At 37.9% G+C, this 26055-nt stretch overlaps 1 protein-coding gene and 1 long non-coding RNA gene across 2 annotated transcripts in view; both read right to left on the bottom strand.

Annotated features, from left to right (window-relative positions):
• Window positions 1-23754, bottom strand: part of LOC587525 (thrombospondin-1) — a 36453-nt gene extending 12699 nt beyond the window's left edge. The window contains exons 1-16 of the mRNA XM_030993898.1: window positions 23743-23754; window positions 22611-22836; window positions 21904-22047; window positions 20828-20997; window positions 20143-20315; window positions 19555-19772; window positions 18973-19113; window positions 18406-18611; window positions 17794-17947; window positions 13826-14092; window positions 7555-7718; window positions 6925-6987; window positions 6303-6405; window positions 2566-2745; window positions 1521-1657; window positions 715-855 (exon numbers count right to left, since the gene is read on the bottom strand). Of these exons, the coding sequence (XP_030849758.1) occupies window positions 715-855; window positions 1521-1657; window positions 2566-2745; window positions 6303-6405; window positions 6925-6987; window positions 7555-7718; window positions 13826-14092; window positions 17794-17947; window positions 18406-18611; window positions 18973-19113; window positions 19555-19772; window positions 20143-20315; window positions 20828-20997; window positions 21904-22047; window positions 22611-22791 (2442 nt within the window). The 5' untranslated portion in view covers window positions 22792-22836; window positions 23743-23754. The remainder of the gene's footprint in view (window positions 1-714; window positions 856-1520; window positions 1658-2565; window positions 2746-6302; window positions 6406-6924; window positions 6988-7554; window positions 7719-13825; window positions 14093-17793; window positions 17948-18405; window positions 18612-18972; window positions 19114-19554; window positions 19773-20142; window positions 20316-20827; window positions 20998-21903; window positions 22048-22610; window positions 22837-23742) is intronic.
• A 9-nt stretch (window positions 23755-23763) lies between these two features.
• LOC115927115 lies at window positions 23764-25665 on the bottom strand. The gene is made up of 3 exons (XR_004065424.1): window positions 25559-25665; window positions 24616-24785; window positions 23764-23840 (listed from the first exon to the last, which is right to left on the bottom strand). It is a non-coding gene; the product is annotated as an uncharacterized LOC115927115 (long non-coding RNA).
• Between the last annotated feature and the right edge of the window lie 390 nt (window positions 25666-26055).

Genomic DNA, 26055 nt, shown 5'->3' with positions numbered 1-26055 from the left:
CTAAAACATCTAGCACTACATGTATAAGTTGGGTTGTGAAAAAAAAACAGATGCCAAATATGTTTCTAAATTCCTGAACAACATTCCATTATAGATTCAATTTCATTATAGGTAGTATCGAGTAAGGCCAATACAACTACAAAGAAACTGTGCAACATAAATCCAATGCACTCAGTAATCTACTATTGCCTACCTGTATTAAGCATTGGGAATGGCAGAATTCATTAGGTGAGTATGATTGATTTTTTGGTTTTATGATTTAATTTTTTATTGAAATAACATAGTCACAAGGCATAATGACATTTTGTTACAGATAAATAACAAACAAAAGGTAATCATAGCAGTTCTTTTTCTTTTTTTTCTCACCTGTATACAATTTTCACAAAGTATTCACGTACAGATATAACACATCAGGGCCCCGTCTTACAAAGAGTTACGATCGATCCAAATCAATCGTAAGTCCTCCAATCAATCGCAAGTTTGCAGTCTCCTATCTCTTATGTACATAGTTACGATTGATATCAATCGCAAATAAGTTACGATTGATATCAACTCTTTGTAAGACGGGGCCCTGATGTATTCAATAAAATAACAAATTATGTTATTATCGTCTAGTTTCATTATCTTTACAAATCCTTTTTTATTGTTCAAATTTTAAAATTCTTTATTAATGATACAACAATTCAACCGTGGTTCACTTTGAAGCTACCATACCTGAGTATTAGCATTGGCGTAGTCGAGTCCGATCCCATGGGGTGTTTCACCCTCATAACCAAGAGGGCAGGCTCCACATTCGAAGCCGGGTTCAAAGTTCACACAGGCGCTGGTATTGAAACATAGATTAGCTTCTTCACACTGGACAAGGAAAACAAAACACAACCAACAAATTCACATGATATCAAGTGAATATCTCATAGCCTGCCATAAGGCTGCATGCACGCTGCCGTTGTAGTGCTTTGTACATGCGAGCAAGCCAATGCTTTACTGCCTTGTGCATGATTGCACGCATTCGTAATAGCAGTTAATGTTCATGCTCATTGTAGTGTGCTGTGTGTTCCGCACACGCTATTTATAGAACCATCGCGTTAATCAGATTATCTCAAAATAAACTTGGCACGCGGGGATTTGGGGCTTGGCACAATGGGGATTAGCCTTGTGTCACGATAAGAGATATTAAGTCACTGTTTACCGCATTTATATGCACAGAATTTTCTCCAGTCCCGGTATACCTCTTACAATAGCCAAGACATATGTATAAGCTGCTGTTCCCCCAGTCTTCTGCCCTACCCCTCTCTCTATCTCTCCCTCTCCCTCCCCCCTCCCTCCTTCCCAACTAATACCTTCCTTTTCTATTTTCTCTCTCTCTCTCCCACTATTTCTTTACCTCATAAATCTCAACACAATTATCTCTAGTCCCGGTATAACCCTTAGGACAGTCAAACATCTATATGTTCCAGTTTCCTCCTCCTCTCCTCCATCCTATCTCCTCCCCCACCCCTCTCTCTCTCTTCTTTCCTTACCTCATTTATATCCACACAATCATCTCCACTGCCGGTGTAGCCCTTAGGGCAGTCCAGACACCTGTATGTTCCTGCTCCTCCGGTATTAACACATACCACACCCTCCGTACAGGGTCCAGGCTCCGTGAAACATGGACCTAGACCCAAAAGAACATAATATTTATTTAATTCAATTCAATTTAAATCATTTGATTTCTATAAATTGATCAAAACATGAATAAAATGCTTTAAAAAATGTATATCAAATGACGTTTGCAACATAACATAGGAAATGAAACTCGATAAGTATTCAAAGCAATGATTACTTATATGAATAATGACCCTTCTGTGTCACAAACTTTAAATATCATTATTACAAAACCAGTTTCAAGAATAAGGTTTGACATTTCGTGATTTGTTCATTGTTAAAATGTGGAAAAGATTTAATTTCACTCAAAGAAATAGAAATACCCGTTGAATATTATGCTACCCGTATCATACAAACAATAACTCAGCGAAGAGCATGGTCAAATGGCTTCTTCCCTTGTACAATGTCTCTATGGGGAGAACTGACTTTGGAGCATCACGTAATGACTGACCAATCAAAGCAACTTCCTATGACGTCACTATTTCTCTCAACTAGATACATTAAAATGAGGGTGCATTCGAGTGGCCCATAGACATTTCGATGAAAGGAAAGCACAACACTTTTTGATAACAGAAGCAATTTCCAGTGATGTAACTATATCTCTTTCAACTTTAAAAGTATTCCTAAAGATAAGTAGGGCACGGGGAACATTTTAGTGGCCAATAAACAAACGAGTATCCGGTAAAGAGCAGGGTCATAGGTTAAATAAAGGAGCTTCAAATAGTTCCGTCCCTTCACGAAATGACTGACTAATCAGAACCAACTTCCGGTGACGTAACTATCTCTCTCTCAACTAGCTATGGATGAAACTAGCCCTAAAGATACATTGGAAAGAGGGTGCATTTGGTTTGTCATTTAGATGACACAAAATTATGAGACTTTTAGATATCACTGACAACTATTCTAGATTATACTCACAATCAGCTTCTGATAGACACGTCTTACAGAGGTCACATGACCCTTCTGAATATTCACTGATCTCACAGGGGGCGCACTCCGTCTTGCCTTCCGTGCTACCGTACCCGCTGTCACAGCACGCGCACTCAGACTGCTCAGTCTCGTTGTTGAAGGAGCCCGGAGCACATGCTTTACAAAACTCTGTTAATAGAAATGACAAGACTTGCTTTGTTTCTTTATTAATTTCAATTTATTCGCCATTTTCATAGAAACATACAAAGGCAAAGAATACAATAAAGTATTTCTTGTAAACATAGAAAGCCAATACAAGACAATTATCATTATCAAAGGAAGAATTTTCCCTTTTACAAGGAGTTACGTATTTTCCTACTATGATTACACTCCCTCTCTCCATTTCTTCTCCATCCTCCTCATTAAGACCAACCTAATTGATTTGTTTCCTCACTATTCCATGAAATTTTTCTTTCTCTCTTATGCCACCACTTCCAGATACCATGCTATTTTGACACATTCAAGGGTGTCGTTATGTATCCGTGGTTGGGGGGGATGATAGGTGCCAAAATATTTTCGGCAATGGATCAAAGCAATCAAGAGGTAGAAGCGTGTGGCAAGTTAATTGCACCCCTCCCAAGCGCGTAGCCAGGATTTCATTTTAGGGGGGGCGGTAGTGAGCACGCGAAGCACGGTCCCTGGGGGGTTGCGTGCAGGGAGGGGGAGTTCCCCCCTCCGCGAAGCGCGGAAGCTTTGACGTTTCACTAAATTATTAGAGAAAGAAGACGATTCGTTGGACCGTTCTCGACTCTTAATCCTTGTTTGAATCAAGTTCCCCTTCCTCCGCGCGTAGCGCGGAAGCTCTCACGTTTCATCAGATTATTAAAGACAGAAGACGATTCGATGTACCATTCTCGACTCTTAATCCTTGTCTGAATTCATTTTCGCCCATTCCTGCGCGAAGCGCGGAAGCTTTCACATTAGAGAAAGAAGACGATTTGTTGTATCGTGTCCTTCATGAATTCAGTTTCTCCCCTACCGCGCAAAGCGCGGAAGCTTTGACGTTTCACTAAATTATTAGAGAAAGAAGACGATTCGTTGGACCGTTCTCGACTCTTAATCCTTGTTTGAATCAAGTTCCCCTTACTCCGCGCGTAGCGCGGAAGCTCTGACGTTTCATCAGATTATTAAAGAAAGAAGACGATTCGATGTACCATTCTCGACTCTTAATCCTTGTCTGAATTCATTTTCGCCCATTCCTGCGCGAAGCCCGGAAGCTTTCACACTAGTGAAAGAAAGACGATTTGTTTTATCGTGTCCTTCATGAACTCAGTTCCCCCCTACCGGAAGCTTTAACGTTTCAATAAATATTACTCTTAATCCTTGTCTGTATTCATTTTCGCCCATTCCGCGCTTAGCGCGGAAGCTTTCAGGTTTTATTAAATTATTCGTAAAAGAAGACGCTTGTATCGTGTACTTTGACGTTTCATTTGATTATTACGCTTAATCCACGTCTGAATTCAGTTCCTCTTTACAGCTTTGCCCTTTTCATTGAATTATTAGAGAAAGAAGACGATTCGTTGTACTGTTCTCTATATTAATCCTTGTCTGAATTCAGTTTCCCCACTGAAAATAATTTGTTGTGTTACAAATAAGTTGTGACATAATAATCTTTCTCCAAAAATGAAAAATCTTTTAGGAAATATCAGGAAAAAAAATGAGTGAAAAAAACAAAAATAAAGATACAATGACGTGAATTTTAAAAAGGGTGAACGGAAACAACATAACAACTAGAGAATTATTTTATAAGTTATACTAATGTCCGAAAATCTTTCTCCTTGTCTCCGATCTCATCACGAAATCGTCACAGAGTTCATCTATGTTTACACTGTCCAGGATTGTCTGATGTGCATTGCAGATTGCTATTTTTGAGCTTCGCGCTTAACATTTAGCTCGTTGCTTTTTGACGCTGCGTCTTTGCATTTGGCGCACTGCATTTCTATGATGCTGTTGATTGAACAAATTGAATAAATTCATCAATTCCTGATGAAGCCGTATGAGCGAGAATTCAATTTATTCTTGTTTCATATACGGTTGTCTTATTTACTTCGTATATATGTATGTATTATGAAAATGAGATAGCAAAATGTGTATATTGATGGTCATCTTGCGAGTAATAACCATTAACTACTCTCATCGGGCTCTCATCCTTAATTTTTCTCATTTTTTTTTTGATGGTGAATTATTGGGGGGGGGGGGATGATTGTACAGGCCATCCCCCCACCTGAAATATTGGGGGGGGGGATATATCCCCCCATCCCCCCCCCGGGATCGACACCCATGGACACATTCATAATTTTCCCTTTTCAACATATGACCCATCCATCTCGATCCATTTCTTTCTGTTTGCATTTACGTTCTCACACCCTCACGCACTACTTTAAAGTAAATATTAATTGATTTAAAAAAATAACTTTATTTTCATTATTGCAAAGTTGAAACTTTGATTCGACAAGGTTATCAAAATTCAATGCTTGGAAACATTCGAAGTAATGATTATTATAAATTACAAAACGCTTAAATACAGCCCCGGCATAGCACCTGAAGAGCTCTCCGAACGCTGCTGAGATGTGTGAGATCACAGTATGGACATGACTTGCACAAGCAGACGATGTCCCATGACATCTCACACATTTTCAGTGCCTGTGTTTTCATCTTCTCTCGAGTTCTTTCTCTTACTTAACTACCGTCAGGCTAAATGTATAATCTATTGCCTCTCTCTAAACCCCGCACATGGTTTTATTTTGATGAAAAATGCAGCGATACATAAAAAAAGGAATCTGTCGCTGGTAAACAAAATAAGACGCCATTGTATATTAAGCTGCACACACCGGGTTATGTTCGGCGTTTCAAGAGGGAACAAATACCGTCCTTAATATCATTCAGGGTTTTTTTCGAATTTGAAAGTCTGGTTTCTTTGATTGTTAATTAACCCCCTATCCTGTGTATTTACAAGCAAAAGATTTGAGTTATCAGAATCAGGTCATATCCCCTTTTGAATGGTTTGACATGCCATTACATTTATATACACTAAACTCATTATAATTTGAGAAATAATAGCTTTGCAATTATGGTCATTCTCTATGGGATGTCGTCTGCTTGGGCAGTGTTAGTCCATATAGTGACGTCATTAAAACATCGTTATTTTCCGGTAGATCTGTCGTATATTTGAGCTGCTATGAAGGTGGTTGTATTTGTATTTTCATAAATCACCCGATATGTAGTTGACCTAAAACTTGTACGATGGCCATCTGTAAGCTTACCAGTTTCTAGTGATACATTAGTTGAAATATTTGTGATCTTCTTTGAATTTCACCTTTAATAAATATATTTTTGTATATATGACATGTATAAACCTCTCTCTCTCTTTTCTATCCCTTCATTCTTCTCTATTTTCAGATTTCATCTGCATCCTACTCTCTCTCTTTCTCTCTCTCGCTCTTTCTCTTTCTTCTTCATCCTTTCTCTCTTTACGTATTTTACCTCAATCTTTCTTATCTTCATTTTAAAAAAAAATACGTTTTTGAACATTTTATCTGTCTCATCAGTCCCACTTTCCCAATCTTTCCTTCTTACTTTTTCTTTCTTTCTTTATGTTTAATCTTTGTATCTGTCCTTCTCTCTCTCTCTCTCTCTCTCTTTCTCTCTCTCTCTCCTTCCCTAAGACCGTTAGAGTGAGTATTTACCTGTATCATAGCCCTGTGAAAATGTTCCAGTTCCACAGATGGATTTCATACCATCAAAACAGGCTGATCCTGCCTCGCAGGTTGTACACTCACTGGGACAATACTACATGTACAAATGGAAAGAGGGAGAAAAAAGGAAATTAAGACAATAAATTATTGCTATCTCTCTCTCTTTATCTCTCTTTCTTTGATTGGATACCAACAAAACAAAACATTGCACACTCACTAAGAGAAAACGGAAACAGATAATTTATCTCTATTTCTCTCTGGTTCTTTGATTTATGATTTGATACCATCAAAATAAGCCGATCCTGCTTCACTTTGGAAAGTAGTCCCGACACTTCAAAAGTCTTGACAGATCATTAACTTATGCTAATATCAGCAAGCTGATAATTGCATTCACACAAGTCGTTTTGTGCACTGCATGGAAAAAGAGCAACTTTCGAATTAAAAACACTTTGATTTTCTTAATCAGGCACTGTCTTCATTATCAGTATCTACATATAAATAATAAAACATTATATTTCAATAGCCTTTATTACAATGTTTCTAAGCGCTTTACAAAGTTGGCAATACTTAGATAATAATACCGTACATACATTTAATACATCAATCTACTTACCGTTGTATTGCATGTTACATAGGTGTAGGTAGGGCAATGAGTAGCATACCCATTCTCACAGAGCTGGAAGACGAAACAAAACATCATTTAAACTAATCACATCCATAAAGGTACAGCATTGTGTAATATATAATACATGTAACACAATCAATTTCTATTAAAATTATATTGTTCATGGAAATGTGTGGTAAATCATTTGCAGAATCCAATTGAATGTCCATTATTTTCATTAAACTTGTAAATTTCTGTTTAATTCAAGGCTGTGATTATATCGACTCCCAAATACTCCAAAATGTAACCTTCTTATAAATCATTACTTTAAAATGATAAAATATACTGTACTATTGCCTACAATTAATAAAATATTTCATATGAAGTGAAAAAGATAAATGAAGAAATTAGAAATATATGCTATCTTACAGTATACTCATTTCAAATATGCTAATATACAATCAGTTAAGACAAAAATTAAGATTTCGCTCTGTAGCATGAGCAAACTAATGCTACCTTGTAAAATCATTATCAAAAATCTGAAAACATTTCTCATTTCTGCTTGTCTGTATGCAAGGAATAAAACACACTTCAACTTTTTGTTGTCAGAATCTTAGATGTTCCCTTTGAATGCCATACCCATCCTATAGGACATGTAGTACACTCCGAGGCATGACCAAATGAATGTTCAGTAGGAGATCGATCGCAGTCATCTGATGGAGGGTCGCATCGACCGCAAGGGCGCTGAAGACCATCCCCTATACAGTAATTGGTTGTCTCACATCGCTCACACTGTGATAAATCTATACAAAATAAACACAATAATGTTCATAATATGCAGTAGGAATAGTATGTAGTAAAAATAAAATGTGGTAAAAAATAAAATGTAGTAAACTATATGTAGTAAAATTATATGTAGTAAAAATGATATGTAGTAATAAAACAATATTGTCCAATAAGTAAATTAATTTCCACATAATAGGTCAATCTTGCTATCAATTAAGAGTTTAAACTTAATTCAAAATAATACTTAGCACAAATAAAGAGATAGAAGATCGACCCTCGTACAGAATTTAACAGACTGTCGATAATAAGGTCACAAGATTGCCAAAGCAAGCCCCTCCTACTTCACTGATATCCTTTGGAAAGACATTCTTTGGGCATTAAGACATTACTCTACATTTGTCTCTCTTGACCCAGGAGTACTAGGCGGGTATCTGGTGTTAAGAGCATTCCTTGAGAATGGACTGTGCAATGAAACAAATGTTATTGTTGCCTGAGTTAATTAAAAACAGGCCTGGGGGTAATGATACGCAACGTGCTTTGCTGTTATATACTCCATAAATGGAAATATAATTATCTCTTTATTTTAATTAACCTCAAAATATATAAATATAAAGATTTACATTTGTATATGTATTTTACAAAAATGTAGTAAAAAATAGATCTAATATGTAGTAAAAATAATGTGTAGAAAAATTAATATGTAGTCATACCTGCCAACCTGAGACAAGAGAAATTAGGAGTAAATTTTTCTGGATGGACTACGAGGTCGCGAACCACCGAAGGATTGGGGTAGTAGCCCGTAGATTGGGGGGGGGGGGGCAGAGATGCCAACCCTATAGGATGGCTGTCTGTCAGTAACATTTATCATATTTGTCCGTAACAAATGGGGGTCTTTCCGTAACGCAAGACACCGCAGCATAATTTTCGCGCAAAACGTACACAAACACCCAATCACTCTTACTGCATTTCGAACCTACCATATATTCAAGTCCAAAATAAAGATGTGCATAAAAACGTTTTAAAAAATCTGTTTCCAGTCAAAGGATCTCCTTCTCGGGTACTCGCTCTTTTGAGTGAATCCATGATAATATTCAGGAAGAAAACACCTCGTTCAAGCGTCGAATGGCAAATTCGAATCCACAGTCAAATGGCAGAGCTCGTATTCTACACACGCACACGTACACTCACCAGTACCACAGACACACCATACAGCCCAGGCCGCTAGGCCCGGCGTTCATGAACAACAACACACCGTATACCGCACTGCACTTGCAATGCGCCCGCTGAATCACCGAAGTCTTCGCTACTATATTGCGGGCGCCATGCGCACGATCATCTACCCCCATGCTCCCCTCAAAAGGCACGAACGCACGTAGCATACGTAGCGGCCGTGTTGTTTTGGAATTAAACAAGATGGCGGCGGACGGACCATGTGCGCGAAAGTGTCTATCCAGTGTAGTCAAATTCAGTGAACCTATGAGTGAATGCGTGCGACATGCAGCGCTGTGTGCGGAGGCTATGTGATAAGGCGGCATTCGCTATATAAAGTACTTATGTTTATCGTTTCCCCGTATGTTATCAGTCTTCTTCTTCTTGATTTGTTTTTGTTTGGCAATCAGTCACAGTTGACTATTTTTGCCACACACTATTTTATGAATTATTTATATATATACATATATGTACAATTTCATGTCATAAATGACTATTTTTAGGATTCTTTCTCTTTCCATCCTCTTTCCTTCCTCTTTTTTTCTTTTTAGACTCTATAACTTTTTTTTAGAGAGAAAATTCAATAAATTAATAATTTTGGAAAGAGACGACAGCCTAGCAAGTTGTGAATGAAAAACGCCTATAAACTAAAACTAAACGTACGTACTTGTGTTAACGCGCACGTGCGCGTTCAAATATCACCTCACGTATGCACATGTGTACTTCGCACTTACCCCCACCCTTTTTAAAATGCCATCTTACCAGTCTTTGAGGTATATTTCGCAGACTTTCGGTTTTAACCTAGGTCACTCCGGCATAGGTGAGGGGGTGCCAGCTAGCATGTGATGTTGGAGGTGATCACCGAATTGTTAGAAAAAGTAAATGGTCAAATTAGTTACAAGTATTGTGGGCTTTATTGGTGCAAGAAAAAGGAAAAGAGAAGATTTAAAAAAAAAAAAAAAAAAAAAAAAAAAACCTCAACAACAATTTAATTGTTTTGATACAGCCGCTTTGTTCTTAAAACGAAGCGAACTATTGCTTTTTGTTTAACTATTTCTGAAAGTTTAAGTAGTGTCATGATTTCCTGTGGATGTGATAAATCAGTTTCTACGAGTAACATAGCTCTTTCTATTATGTACTTTGGGCATTCAGTGAGAAAGTGGTTTACAGTTTCAGTACGTCCTATGCAGTTATTGCAATGGCCTGTCGAGTGTATATTCAATCTGAAGAGATCTAAGTTCAAACCTATCACTCCTATTCTTAATCTATGGAGAATACTTTCTTCAAATCTGTTCAACTTACATTCATATGGTTGATTTACTGTAGGCAGTATATGTCTAAGAGATCTATCAGAATTATTCCATCTGTCTTGCCAGAGTTTTATATACTTGCTGGTAATAATACTCTTTATTTCAGAAAAGGATAATTTATTACAAATTTCAATGTTATTTTGTAAAGCAGATTTTGCATAAAAATCTGCCATTTCATTTCCGTGTACACCACAATGGCTAGGAATCCATTCTAAGTGTATGTGTTTTCCTTGATACGATAATTTTGTACTTAATGTAATAATTTCAGTTACAAATGTAATATCTTTTTCATCCTTTATGGCGAGCAGGGCGCTTACGGAATCACAAAAAATAACAATGCCAACATACACATTAATGTTCTCTAGCCAATTAAGCGCAAGGACAATTGCAGCCAATTCGGCTCTGAAAGATGAGGTGTGATCCGCCAATCGTTTGGCTTGTTGAAAGGAGAATGCTGGTACATAAAAAGAAGCAGAACTTATTCCAAAACTTGGAACCTTTGACCCATCTGTATAGATGTGTAGTTGTATTGGCCATTTGGTACTGATCAATTCTAAACTGCGTTGACGTAAATAAGATGGGTTTTCATGTTTGTTCACTATTTCGCTTAATTCTATCGACACTTTTGGAGCATTAATTTTCCAAGGGGGGAAACTAGGTATAGTGTAAGGTTCGATAGTACAATGTTTCATTAGTTCTGTTCTGCATCCAAATGGCTTGTTATTCTTTTGGAGCTTCAAAAGTTCCATTTGCCAGCTGGGCTTAACGTTTAATATGACAGGGTGATCTCGATGCATTTCAATCTTTTGTCTGAATCTGTCCGCCAGCATCTGTCTTCTTAAGTCTAAGGGCATTTCACCTAGTTCAACTTGTAGTGAATCTAATGATGTAAGAGGAAGAGCTCCCGCACAAATTCTCAAGGCTTGATATTGAATGGAGTCAAGTGATTTCTTTATACTTTGAGCCGCACTGTCATAGGCTTCACAACCAAAATCTAATAACGATCTTATCAATGCTCTATATACCATTAGCAGGGATTTCGAGGAGCTTCCCCATGTAGTCCCAGTAAGGCACCTAAGAATGTTCAGTTTCTTTTTACATCTAAGGACTACGGCATCTATGTGCGTCTTCCATGAAAGTCTTTTGTCAAATATAAGTCCTAGGAAATGCTTCTTTGATTGGAATAAAAGTGCGTCGTTGTTTAATTTTAGTTCTGGGTATTTTGCTTTATTGTTTTTAGTAAATAACACTGGAAAGGATTTACTCTGTGAAAGGCGAAAGCCCCATTTAGTAAACCATTCACTCAATGTGTTCAGATAGCACTGTATTCTGTTTGAAATAATTTCTATGTTATTACCTGACATCCAGATGACACAGTCATCAGCATAAATAGATGTGGTGATTAATTCATCTGTTGGAATATCACTCATCATGATATTATACAATATAGGACTTAAGACACTCCCCTGGGGGAGGCTGTTGTACATTTCATATAATTTTGATTCTTCTTTACCAATCTTTACTTGGAAAGTCCGCTCTTTCAGATAGTTATAGAGAAACTCGAGCATATTACCTGTAATACCATGTACTGATAGTTTGTAAATAAGGCCTTTGATACAAAGTCTATCATATGCCTTTTCAATATCGAGAAAGATTGCTAAAGTATATTCACCAACATTAATGCTTCTTTGGATGGCATTCTCTAAAAGTACAATGTTATCCGTGACCCCACGTTTACTACGAAAGCCAGTCATGAGGGGGGGAAGTATATTGTTCTTTTCTACATACCATTGGAGTCTATTCTTCACAATCCGTTCTAGTATCTTGGCAAAACATGAGGAAAGTGCTATGGGTCGGTACGACGATACCTTTCGGGGGTCTTTATTCTGTTTTAACACAGGTATTAGGATAGAGTGTTTCAGACTGGGAGGTATGCTACCCGTATCCCATATCAAGTTCATGACCTTTAGCATATATTGTTTTGCTTTCTGAGGAAGTTTTTGGTAAACCTGATAAGGGATCTTGTCTTTTCCAGGAGCTGATTGTTTACATGTGTTTAGAGTTTTTTGCAATTCAAAAAGAGTGAATGGTTCATTCAAGATATGCTCCATTCCCCGCTTCAGTGATTTCGTGACTTGTTGCTCAACATTTTTGTTTTCTTTTATTTCTGGACATTCTTTAACATTACTAATTGATTGGAAGAACTTAGAGAAAGCCTCAGTCTTTTCACTGTTACATGTGATTTCTTTTTCATTTTCTATCAGGACTGACATGTTTTTTGTTTTTTTGACAGATACCCCCTTTAACCGTTTAATGGTAGACCATACCGCTGATTCTGGTACAAAGCGGTTGAGTCTTGAGCAAAATTCTTGCCAGTAATTTCGTTCTGCTTGGCGTAGAGTTTTTTGTACCTCTGATTTTTTCTTCAAATATGTATTTAGATTTTCTATTGAAATGTGTCTTTTTAATCTATTATTAGCCCTGTTTCTTTCTTTGATACTATGTGTACAGTCTTTTGTCCACCAAGGTACAGGGTCATGTTTTTTCTTTCCCCTCTGGGGCATTATTTCTTTAATAGTCTCTGACAAACTTTTCATAAAACATTTATACATTTTCGTAGGGTCGGAATAGTTGCCACTATGTTCAATTTTATGTTCACATTTTTCGGCAAAAGTGTTCCAATCAAAATTTTTAAAAGACCAAGTTGTTTCCTCATTTATCTTCTCGCTGTTGCTGTTTACTTTCCCTGCTCGGTCCAATAATATCTGGGTGGAGATGGGAAAATGGTCACTACCAAGGGTGTGCCGCAAAACTTCCCACGAGCATAGGCAAGATAGTTTGGGGGAGGTGATGCTAAGATCCAAACATGACATTTTCCCAGTGCGTGGATCTATTCTGGTTCCTCTTCCGTCGTTTAAAATTATAAAGTTATTGTCATGTGTGAAATTTTCAATTGTGTGCCCATTTTGGTCTATCTTTGCACTACCCCACACAGGATTATGTGAGTTGAAATCCCCAACTATAAGGAATAGATTGTATTCTAGTTTGTTAATCATCCTGTTCAAAACAATCTCGTTTATTTTTTTGCAAGGGTTATAGAAATTGATTATGGAGATTTTTGATCCAGCAACATGAACTTTAATATGTTGTATTTCGAATTCTTCGTCATTGACAGGATATTCATAGTTGATGGAATCATGTACATAAATGGCACACCCTCCTTTAGATTGATTTTCCCTGTTTCTAATAAAACATGTATATTCAGGGATTTGCAATATTCTATCATCATTGAACCATGTTTCCTGAACACAAATTAAATGGTACTTTACATCTTTATATGAATCTAAGTATTTTATAAGTTCAGGACCGTGATTAAGAAGTCCCTGCGCGTTCCATTGTAATATGGTTAGCGCTGTCATCATCATTACTATGCTATACCAGTACATCTTTAGCGTCATGTTTTACTCTTTGTTTGAGCAGTCTCTCAGCTGCCACTTTCACTAAGGATGAAATCTCCTTCTCGGATTTTCCATCCGTAAAAGTGAGAACAAGTTGCGTAATGAAAGAGATTATTTGCTCATCACTCATTAATGTTACTAGGTTACCTCGAGGGAGGGCTTCTAGTTCTACTTCAGTTTTTCCATCTTTATCTATTAATTTACTGCTCTGTGCGTTTTTTTGCAGCGGGGTGTTCCAGGGCTGGGGATCAAGTTGCGGGGTGGCGTTTTCAGGGCGGATTGCTGTGGATGACCTCACTGGTCGGGGAGGAAGAGGGAGGTTATCTGAGTTGACATCGAGGGAGGGATGTGATTCAGGGAGGTTGGCTTGTGGTTTCTGCTGTGCTTTTTCTTGCTCCGACTGTATTTTTGCAGCTTGTGCGTATGAAAGATTGTTTTTTACTTTTACTATTTGTATCTTTTTGGCTTTCTTAGCTTCAAGACAGCCGTCAAAGGCTGCTGAATGGTTCCCACCACAATTTATACATATCGGTCTTTCTTTTCGGTTACATTCCTCAAATTTGTGGTCTTCCCCGCATCTGACGCATCTCATCTTTGTTCTGCATTGAGCTATGCCGTGGCCGTAGCGTTGGCATTGAAAGCACCTCAAAACGGGGGGAATGTATAGTTTAACCTCAAAATGTTGATAGCACATTGTTATGTTGCTGGGGAGGTTTGTACGGTTGAATGCTATAATAACACTCCTCATTGGGATAAAATTGGGTCTGCTTTCTTCAATTTCAATTGATTTTACATTTGATTTGGACCTTTTCATGATTCTTTTTACATCAATTACTCCTTGGTGTTTCAATTCATTGAGAATTTCGTCATCAGTCATTTCTGTAGGTACTCCATATATGACCCCTCTCACAACTTGCTGCTTTTCTGCAACTTTTACTGGGATGGTTCCTATGTTACTAATTTGAGATAGTGCTTTTACTTGTTTCTGGTTTTTGCATTTGATAAGGAGACCTTGTGCTGTGGGTTTGATAAATTCCACAGGGTTCGGACAAGCTTCACGGATATTTCTAGCTATAGTAATGGGATTCACATTCTTTAGCGATTTTGATTTATCTATGGGGGTAATTAAGACTTTGAGTTCCGATTGGCGGTTCTGGGTTGTATTTTGGTCTTCTGAGGAAGAGGATTCTGTTCTCATTGAAAGATTTTCAATTGCAATGCTTCCTTCGCGCCTGCGTTTATTTCTCGGTTTTTGCTCCCTACGAGAGTATTTTACAGTTCGAAATTCATCTTCTTCATTGGGTTGTAAAAGAGGTGGCTCTTCGCCCTGGCCGGTGTTTGTCACTCCGGCCATGACGTGGTTGGTTGCCTGAAAAGGGCGGGAAATTCAGTTGTGTGCAGTCTACCGTGTAATTAAGGGTGCGGTATGTGTTAGTAGCCCACAAGACTTGCTTACCTTTTGACTCTGATCCTAAGTATAGGCTTGTATGAATCCACTATAGTTTCAATCCAAGTTCAACAGTATAAAGAAGCAAAACAGTCCCAAATTATCCGGTATTGAGGCAATTTTTAACAATATTGGCAAAATTCTACAAGAAATCTACAAGCTCCTAGAGAGCTTCTGAAAAGCACGTCCGCTCATCCGCTCGGACTTCTCAGTCGTGTGTGTGTGTGTGTGTAATTGGGTTTTTACAGACGTGTATCAATCAGATATGATTATTTACGTCTGGGGACCGACCTTTAACGTCACCATCCGAAAGACGTGACTCAGTTTCGAACCTGCGTCCTCTGCTGAATCAGTTTGTAACTTCCACTGTTAGCTGGATTACAGGCGCACGCCACAACGCCACAACGTCGTGCTGTGTTATGCTTTAGTCTTATGCAACAGTCGTTTGTTTTAAAAATATTTTAAAATTACAAAAAATCGGAGTTTTGAGGCATGCAATCGGAATTCGGAGTGGGTATGAAAAAAGCGGAGTAACTCCGCCTAAATCGGAGTGGTTGGCAGGTATGTGTAGTAATGAAATATAATTTGTAGTAAAGATAATATGTAGTAAAATTAATGTGTAGTAAAAAAAATATGTATACACTATCATATGTAGTAAAATTAGTATGTAGTAACAAATAATATGTAGTAAAAATAATATGTAGTAATAAAATAATATGTAGTAATAAAATAATATATGGTAAAAGATAATATGTAGTAAACAAAAACAAGCTTCACGGATATTTCTAGCTATAGTGTAGTAATGAAATATAATTTGTAGTAAAGATAATATGTAGTAAAATTAATGTGTAGTAAAAAAAATATGTATACACTATCATATGTAGTAAAATTAGTATGTAGTAACAAATAATATGTAGTAAAAATAATATGTAGTAATAAAATAATATGTAGTAATAAAATAATATATGGTAAAAGATAATATGTAGTAAACAAAAACAAGCTTCACGGATATTTCTAGCTATAGTAATGGGATTCACATTCTTTAGCGATTTTGATTTATCTATGGGGGTAATTAAGACTTTGAGTTCCGATTGGCGGTTCTGGGTTGTATTTTGGTCTTCTGAGGAAGAGGATTCTGTTCTCATTGAAAGATTTTCAATAATAATATGTAGTAATAAAATAATATATGGTAAAAGATAATATAATAAGATTTTCAAAAATAATATGTAGTAATAAAATAATATATGGTAAAAGATAATATGTAGTAAACAAAAATATGTAGTGAATATAATATGTAGTAAAATTTATATGTAGTAATAAAATAATATGTAGTAATAAAATAATATGTAGTAATAAAATAATATGTAGTATAATATGTTATGTAGTACAATTAATGTGTAGTAAAATAGTATGTAGTAAATATAATATGTAGTAAAAACTAACATGAATTATATACCTCACTTAAGAAATCCAGCCATCTGATTGGTCGAAATTGCATTCATAAACTTTAACTGTTCCCGAAAATTCCCAGTAACCATGGTTAAAACAGTTCAAAATCCCAATAACCATGGTTATTGGGAAAATAGTTCAGTCTCCATAGTTACCCCATAGGTTTACATGTTAAAAAATGGTCTGAGCGATCGAGGATACCGTACGTGTGCGAAGAATTGGTCGGTATTTTCATACAAGACAAGACAATTCCAAACAAGACAAAAGGCTAAAGAAACTGTCCCAAGATTTCAACTTATCAAATGCAAGACTCGCTGACAGCAAGAACAACAAAAAGGGTACGTGAAATTATCCATAAACATGTTCGTTTGAAAATGTAGAACCAGCATAGACGTAGACGAAAATAGATCTAGTTGTCAGGTAACTCCGGGAAGCTCCCGGAGTTAGTTGTCAGGGTGTCTGATCGCGCACCCGATGTTGTGTGCTACATTCTTCCCATAGAGATTACACGCAATGCAGTCTCTATGCAGTCTACGTGCATTGCTCGATCATGCAAAAAAGTCATTTTTTTTTTTCAATTCGAGATTCAAACCTTTATCTGTTGTGATCCTGAAGGTGATACTCAATAAGTGAGGTGTCATATGAAAGCGCAGGTTCTTCTCTCTACTCCCCACAGGGCCGGCCCACCCCCAAAATTGTAAAAATATCCTGCTTAGACTAGAATCTAGATCTAGTCTACTCTCAAAGATACACTCATAAAAGACAACCGTGCAGATAAACTAGAGAAAGGCCAAGGTGGTGTCATTAGTTGACTCTTTTGTTTTCGGCATATAAAAGTATTAATGACTGCTTTAATATTCGAGAAATAGTTGTTTTTATACACTCTCGGGAAGGTTACAATTGGGTTATTGCCCTCGGCACGCCTCGGGGCAATAGCACAATTGTAACCTTCCCTTGAGCGTATAAAAACAACTATTTCTCTCAAACAGTCATTAATACTATAGTAAAAATAACATGTAGTTAAAATAACATGTAATAACACTTCAAGACGCAATTTGATTTCCTAGATTAAAAATCTTGACTCATAAAAACAATGGCTCATACTCACAACTGGGTTTAACCTCGTACAATTTACCAGTGTAAAAACCAGATAGTTGTGTTTTACATCCTACAAAGCAACTAAAAGATATATTATTAATGACTTCAAATATCGACTTACGTTTAAACCTTCTTTCTGTGGTGCATCCTAATAATTCGAACCTGAGAGCAATCTCATCGTTCCATGACTGAGGGTAGATTCGGATATAACGAGCGTAGACTTGATCGAAGGTGTTCCTCTTCACGGTGTTCTGATCAGAGTTCCCCGTGAAATTCTGTGAAAACAAGAAAGACAGTTTTTCTTTAAAAAAATAACAAATGCAAATAAATGCATTCATCTTTTTTCAGGGGTGGAAAGTTCCAAGCCAGTACTCAGTTTTCAACTGAATCATAGTACATGTATAGCGCCTATGTCTGTCAGACTTGACACTCCTGCGCTCTACAACATTATTACCCAGGCTTTAGCATGGCTGCCATTAGGGTGCTCAAATATTTCAAGGAATTAATTCGTGTCAGGTAAGCATGCATTTACCTCACTGCATGGCGTTGGGTGTTGAAAATGTAGGTTAATGTTTTGCTAAAGGACATTAATGAAGCAGTTTTATTATAGATAAAACGCACATGTACCAAGATGCCATTTAATAAAAGTGGAATCGACAGTCTTTTCAGGTGTCGAGGTCTAGTGGATACGTCACTGGACTGTGGATCACATTGTTCACGGTTCAATTCCTACCTTAGCACTCCCATTCTCCGCCGTAGCACTCCCGTTCTCCAAGATGTAAGACCAGCTGGAGGTATCATTACTGAAGGCAACCTGGAATGTTTCCACCCAGTATTCCATGTCATTGCTACCCTGGGTTAAGACTTCAGAGAAGATGGTGACTTCTTCCATGTCTACCTGGATCCAATGATTGGTATTGGATGAGGCTGGTATCCATCCTAAGAACGAAATGATGATGTGGAAGAAAATTTGTAGCATTGTATCCTCCTCCTCCTTCTTCTTCTTCTTCTACTTCTTCATCATCTTCTTCTTCTTTTCCTTCTTCTTCTTCTTCTTCTTCTTCTTCTTCTCCTTCTTCTTTTTCTTCCTCCTCCCCTTCTTCTTCTTCTTCTTATTGTACTTCTACTTCTACTTCTTCTACTTTTTCTTCTTCTGCTGTTTGTTCTTTCTTTTCTTCTGCTTTTTCTTTTTCTTTTTTTTCCTTCATTTTCTTCTGTTCTTCTTCTTCTTCCTCCTCCCTCTTCTCTCCTCCTCCTCCTCCTCCTCCCCCACCCCCTCCTCCTCACCAGTGCATCTTACCTGATCCAGCAGGGATATCGGGATCTGGTTTCAAGTTGAGCCTCGCCCTGTCAGCATCATACTTTTGATTCATCTCACTGGAGGACGAGAGCTGGGCTTCTTGGATCACACCATTAGCCATCCCCCGTGTATCCCTGCAATCTGAGAGACAGATCAAGAGAGGAAAACGCGTAAACAGGGGACTGTTTCACAAAGACTAAGATCGATTTTAAGTTGGACTTAACTGTGCCAGGTTTTTGATGCGCTAGTGCCCTTTGATAAGGCATTATGGTAATCCTCGGAGAGAACTTAAAGAAGTCGGTCCCCTGGTTGCTTACTTATAAGCATAAACATACTTTCTTAGCCGTCAGGGAAAACAAACAAACAATTATTACTAATGTTTCAAACACTGTAATGCAGTAAAACCTGTCTATAGCCACCGTCAAAGGGAAACACAACAAGTAGTCTTTGTAGACAAGTTCCTTTAGTACATGTTTCAATGAGAAACCATTTTCAAGGGAAACAAACAATGTGATCTTTGTAGACAGGTGCTCACTAAAGCAGGTTTGACTGTACTATTATTATTCTGCCAGTAGAACTTACCATACTCATAGAGGTAATACTTGGGGACTCTAAGAAACAGTCCTCCCGTCGTCTCGTTGGTATAGATGATGGTTTCAATGGGTTGATCCAAGACGTCGTAGAGACACGTATCACTGATGGTAAGATTGACATTAGCTATGTCACCTCTGACTGGTACCCCTGCATCTACTACAGCCACGATCATCTCAACCAAGAAGAACGACGAGTTCCCGATACGTCTGGGAAGAAGAACACAAAGATATAATTCATTTTCATTAAGAAACAAAGAGCGTGTACATTGTATATTCAGTTAAGACGATTTCTTAGATATTGGTGAATTATAAGATTGATATAATGTCTCTCTCTCCATATATATATATATATATATATGAGGTTTATTTATTTGTTGTAAGTTTGTATATTTGATGTGATCATCAACCATGCCCTGCACAAGTCATCATGTTGTATTGTTTTAAGACCTAGTGGCAGCAAATGAGAAGGCTTTTCAGTGTGCAAGAGCGTGGCAGAACATTTGAGCTCAGATGATGGACACGAAAGATTCGTTCATATCTGAAAAAGCTTTAAGAATACGTTTTAAGTTTCACTTACTCTTCTGAGAGAGCGTTAGAGAGGTAAGTCAGCTCTGCATTAACTCCTGAATCTTGGTCACTCGCATTGATGACGGCCAGCTCAGCGTTGTTAAGAACAGGGAGAGGGAAGAACTGGAAACTGTCTTCGCCACTGAAGATGGGGCAGTTATCATTGATATCATCAACGTATATCTGGAGAAGAGAAAGTAACAATACATAACACAATAATAATATTCCGCTTTTATATAGCGCTTAATACATCAACGATGTCGCTAAGCGCTTAACAGATATATCATTACCCCTGTCATCGGATTCAGGTTATACCTGAAAACATTACATAGTATAATACTATGTGAGACACATGAGCGAGCCTTGCCCAAGGAATAAATTGATATGATTATTGTTAGCACAAACGTCCATCGCCCATGTCTGTCAGACTTATTGACACTCGTGGCGCTACACAATTATTACTTTGGCTTTAGCATGGCTGCCATTACGGCGCTCCAGGCTTATAAGGAATTAATTCATGCCAAGTTCCCATTTACCTCACCTGGGTAGAGTGTGGCAAATGCAGATAAATATCTTGCCAGAGGACGTTGGTGATGCGGCAAGGATTTGAACCCAGTACCTTGTTGTTCAAAGTCTGGAGACTTATCCACTAGACCACAACACCTCCACGAAAAGTGTCAGCTGTAAGTATATACCTGAACTGCTAGCTCTCCTGAACGAGGCGGAGATGAGTTATTGTCTTCTACGATGATGATGAGAAGGTAGTCGTAGGCGACCTCGTAGTCCACTTCAACGTCGATGGTGAGTAGAGCTTGATCTGTGTAGACATCATATTCCTGGATGTCTGTCTCATTTTGTTCTGGGACTATAGAACAACAGATAGATACAGATTTGAGATTTAGAGGGACACTCATTTTCTAATTGATAACATCGACTAATTCCATACTTTCGACAAACAAGTACTTATTACGTTATTACGTACACAGCTTTTCACACCACGTAACAAAAAGACTTGTGGGTATTTATTTTCATCAATATTATTCTAGAATATAGGTCATGATTACAACGGCCATCACCATCATTATTAAAATCTTAATCAACGTCATGGTGATCACTACAATCATCATCATATCAATTATCCTCGTCCTCATCACCACGTACCGTCACCACCATTGTGATCAACAGTACCACGAAAGTCATCAACATCATCATTGTCATCTCCCTCATCATCACCATCACAACCATCATCATTATCACCATCATCATCACCACAACCATCATCATTATCACCATCATCATCATAACTAGCACCATCATCATCATGATTATCACCACCACCATCACCACCATCATTATCACCATCATCCTCATCATCTGCAACACCACCATCATTACCACTATCACCATCACTATCATCATTACCATCACCATCATCCTCATCACTACCATCATAATTATCACCATCACCATGATCATCACCATGATCATCATTATCACCACCAACATCATCATCACTATCAACATCATCATCATCATAACTACCACCATCATCATCACCATCATCATGATAATCACCACCACCATCATCATCACCATCATCATGATAATCACCACCACCATCATCATCACCATTGTCATTATAATCATCATCATCATCATTATCACCACCACTGTCACCATGCACCAGCACCATCACAACCCTTTCCCTTCTCATCATTGTTCTGAACCTTTTGGACGAATTCGAATAACATGAAGTGTACGCAATACTTACTTTGCACAGGAATGGAAGAGCATGTGACAAAGGACGTTCCATTAATGGTGTAGGTAGGGATAGGTTCCACAGTGGTGGGGATGATCCCAGCATTAATATTCTCTGTCGTGTAGTTCTTTATGGTAAAGTGTCTCGCCTCGTTACCTTGGTTTCAAAAGGAAGAAAATGGCAGATGAAACATGACCATACTACTCAATATCTAAACTATACCTATAGACAAAAAGTGTATATTGCCAGATTAAATATGGTGGTCTGAATTATCCAAATCAATATTGTCAAAATCACGTCTCCTTTGGTTTGTACTGTTCAATAAATTTGTATTACATATTTATAATTATATTTACAAAGAGGTATACCATGGGGTGTAATAATGAAACATAACTCAAACAAAGAGTTCAACATACTCTACACCAGAAAGTGACTTTCATAAAACGATGGAATTGTGAAATTTTAGAAATATACAGACCAAAAACATCATGTTGAGAAAAATATCGTTTGAAAACATTCCCTATTTCAAGAATAATAAATAATATTTTATCACAGTTAATTAAGTATGGACGAAATGAATCTCACTTACAAAAAGAATCATTTTGTGGAAAATCATCACATCACTGCATGGCTTTTAAAACTAAAATGTTCTCATAACAACGCAAATCATTTTGTCAGCAGACATTTTATTTTATATACAAACTCATAGAATATCTCACCACTAATGATGGAAACATTATAGTTGGGGCCAGTTGAGAAATAATCCGCTACTGAGAGAGTTTGCACGATGCCATCGACGTCCAAGCCCTCGTTGATATGAACGGAATCATCGATGATCCTTTCCTCTTCTCCGATCACGTTGAAACTCTTCAGCTCTAGGAAGAAATCTGAAGCACACATCTGTCTCTCCGTATGGAAGATATCGAATCTATACGCATCACCGACCTGAAAATGACGAGATAACAACTTATACACACAGGCGCGGATCCAGGATTTCTTAGGGGAGGGGGCCCAACTTTTTTTTTTTTTTTGCTCCCGAAAATTTAAAATTCGCGCCGGCCGAAAAGTCGCTCAGTGGGGGGGGGGGGGGGGGGGTACAGAGCACAATTTTTTTTTTTTTGCTCCCGAAAATTTGAAAAACGCGCCGGCCAAAAATTCGCTCAGTGGGGGGGGGGGGGGGGGGGGGGGGGGGGGGGGGGGGGGGGGGGGGGGGGTAGTGAGCACATTTTTTTTTTTTTGATCCTCAAAAAAATTTCAATTTGCACCCCCCCCCTTGAGCGCCAGGGGGGGGGCCCAACCCCCAAAAATCGTAAAAATCACGTGATTTTACATGATTTTTTTCTCAAGGGGGGGGGGGGGGCCCGGGCCCCCCGGGCCCCCCCCCCTGGATCCGCCACTGTATACACAGTACATCTGTACACTTAGGTGTCAAATTTAAAGTGTAATTGGGTGCTCCTGAAACAAAGCTGACAACAGAACTTTATACATGCCATGGGATAGTCCTAAAATGTCAGCTATAAATAAAAAGATAATTCAGCAATTGTATTAGGGCTTAACGTTATAATACCCCACCAATTAATGTACATACACATTGAAGACCTAGGGTTAGGGTTATGGTTAGGGTTAGAGTTAGGGTTAGGGTTAGGATTTGGATTAGGATTAGGATTATGATTACTTACTTCCAAAGCTTAAGTCTTGAAATTTAGCTTCATTAGTGAAGTTATTTGGTACCCTACGAACGTTTGGTCAGTTTTGTTGTGGGGGTATTTATGATTGTTGATTTTGATTGTTTTCTCATGAATTCAAAGTTTGTTCTTGAATTGTGAAGTATAAATATCTGTATTTTCTCACCACAAGGTCCAGTGTAATGTTTTCTGTGGGAACACTCCCGGTGATAACACACTCTCCATTCACAATACTGCCCTCTTGTGGTGTAATTGTGCCTCCTCCTGCATTTAAAACAAAGAGACACTTCACATTTATTGCAAACTTCAGCAACTTCTATTCAAAAGATCAAACAATTTATGCATGCTATTTCTATTTTGGGCACTGTAAAGGCCCGCTTAGCTTTGATGCAGCAAAACTGACGTTAAGTGCAAAACGCTTCATATTTCTCATAAACATAGAGCTCAGTGAATACGAAATGGTCCTTTCTTGCGTTTAGATGCCATTCATTTTTATTTTTTAATGTGACAGTTTTGGGGGAAAGGTTTACTTTGCCATATTTGAATAAGCCCCAAGGGTTGAACAGTCCAAAAATGTCAAACAAGCAATGACTCTTTTAAATAATCAAATGTATCGGCGTTTCCTCATAAATTGGCAACAATTTAGCATTTTCGTGTTTACACACTAACCATACAGTGCTACTATAAGATTAAGTTCAATCAGGTTGCATGTGTATATTATCAAATTCTGCCAATTGACTTGCTTCTGATTACAAACTTGAGGATTATGGTGATTAAACATGTCGACAATCGATATTATGATTTTTATAGCTGCATAATAATCTGCAAATTATACAGGTTTCTGATGAATCAATCCATTGCCGGTGTTTCATGCATTAAGCCCAATGATTGGAGAAATTCAGTGGTCATAGAGTTATTTTATGAAAGAAAGAAAGAAAAATATTGTTAGAGGCAGAACTGTAGAGGTGTTGTGGTCTTGTTGATAAGTCACTCGACTGACAAGGTACATGGTTCAAATCCCAGCCCGACACTAACTCACCATTGGCATTAGCCAAGCTGACCTTCTTACATGTAGTAACCGATTGGTATTCTCTCTGAACTTGTAAGACCAGTATCTTATTGACGTAAACAAAGATCTCTTCTCCTCCTCCTACAGCGATCTCCTCCCTGCCCGTGAAATGCATCCCTGTTCGGATCGCACTTGTGAACCTGAATGGTGATGATGGAAATGCACATGATACAGTTTTATTTCATCCAAATATTGAAGGTCCTGTATCAAATGTGACTGCTTTAAAATATGACGTCATTTTCTAGAATGTAATCATTCAAACTTGCCCTAAATATTTAAAATGTATCAAAGTAATAAAAACCTGGGACGGACTTTGAGTAAATTTGTTTAGGGTATTTTGATGTGAACGGCCCACTTAACGGAATAGTTTCATTTATGGTGTTTCATTGATCTACACTTTAGTTGCTTTATTTGCCTCTCTGCGCGGTTCCTTGTTTGCCACACAGTTTGCCTGTAGGATATTTACAAGAAAATTTACATGTTCCATCAAAACATTCAAAATCAGAGGAGTCGTGGTGTGGTGGATAGGTCACCGACTGTAGAGCGCATGGTTTGCGGGTCGAGTCCCGCTGCGGCACTAATGTCTTTTGTCAAAAATTACATTGGCCACACTTCACCGCTACACTGCGCCTTTCCATGGTAGATCTAGTAGTAATACGATTGCAGGGCACTCGGGGAGAACACAATTAATACTGATGATGGTACCATGGGTGAACAAGACATAATAGTATTATGATTATTATAGCAGGGAGTACCAGTTGGTTTTACCCATTAAGCCATTGAGACCCTAACATGTTTTACCCTATATGTTCTGCCCAATAGGACCCTGAATAGTTAACATGAAGAAGCAACAGGGCTTGAAATCGAGCGAAGGCTTAATTTGCAAACTGACATCCATGACTAAATAACTTACCCAAAGTTATGAAGGACATAGGAACAGTCTCTCTGATGTTCAGCAGCATAGCCTAGACCGTCCAGAGGAAAAAAGGATTCTGACCAGTACCTGAAAGATACATCACAAAAAGAATATAAATCACAGTATTTACACTGCAAGCTGAGCCATCAGACATACTTGTCTTTAACAAAAATATGGAATTCATGTAGTGATACTGTGGTCTAGTGGATGAGTCATTGGACTGTGAAGCACAAGGTTCATGGTTCAAATACCTGCTACAGCCCTAACATCCTTTGACAGGAAATTAATCTTCATTTGCCACACTCAACCCAGGTGAGGTGTTGAGGTATTTCGTTTGAACAAAATGATTGCAATTCTAAGACTAAAATTTGAATACTCTAAACTGATATAGTAGACTTATAGTGCTGTATGCATATTGTTATGCATTTATGAAAAATTATGCTATGAATAGTAACATGTATCTAAAAATAAATGAATATACTGTATGATCTTTA

The sequence above is a fragment of the Strongylocentrotus purpuratus genome, unplaced genomic scaffold, assembly GCF_000002235.5.
Source record: "Strongylocentrotus purpuratus isolate Spur 01 unplaced genomic scaffold, Spur_5.0 spur5_scaffold_20, whole genome shotgun sequence".
Classification (NCBI taxonomy): Eukaryota; Metazoa; Echinodermata; class Echinoidea; order Camarodonta; family Strongylocentrotidae; genus Strongylocentrotus; species Strongylocentrotus purpuratus.
Note: the sequence above shows the minus strand (reverse complement) of the source record. Positions and strands in the feature narration are given on the sequence as shown.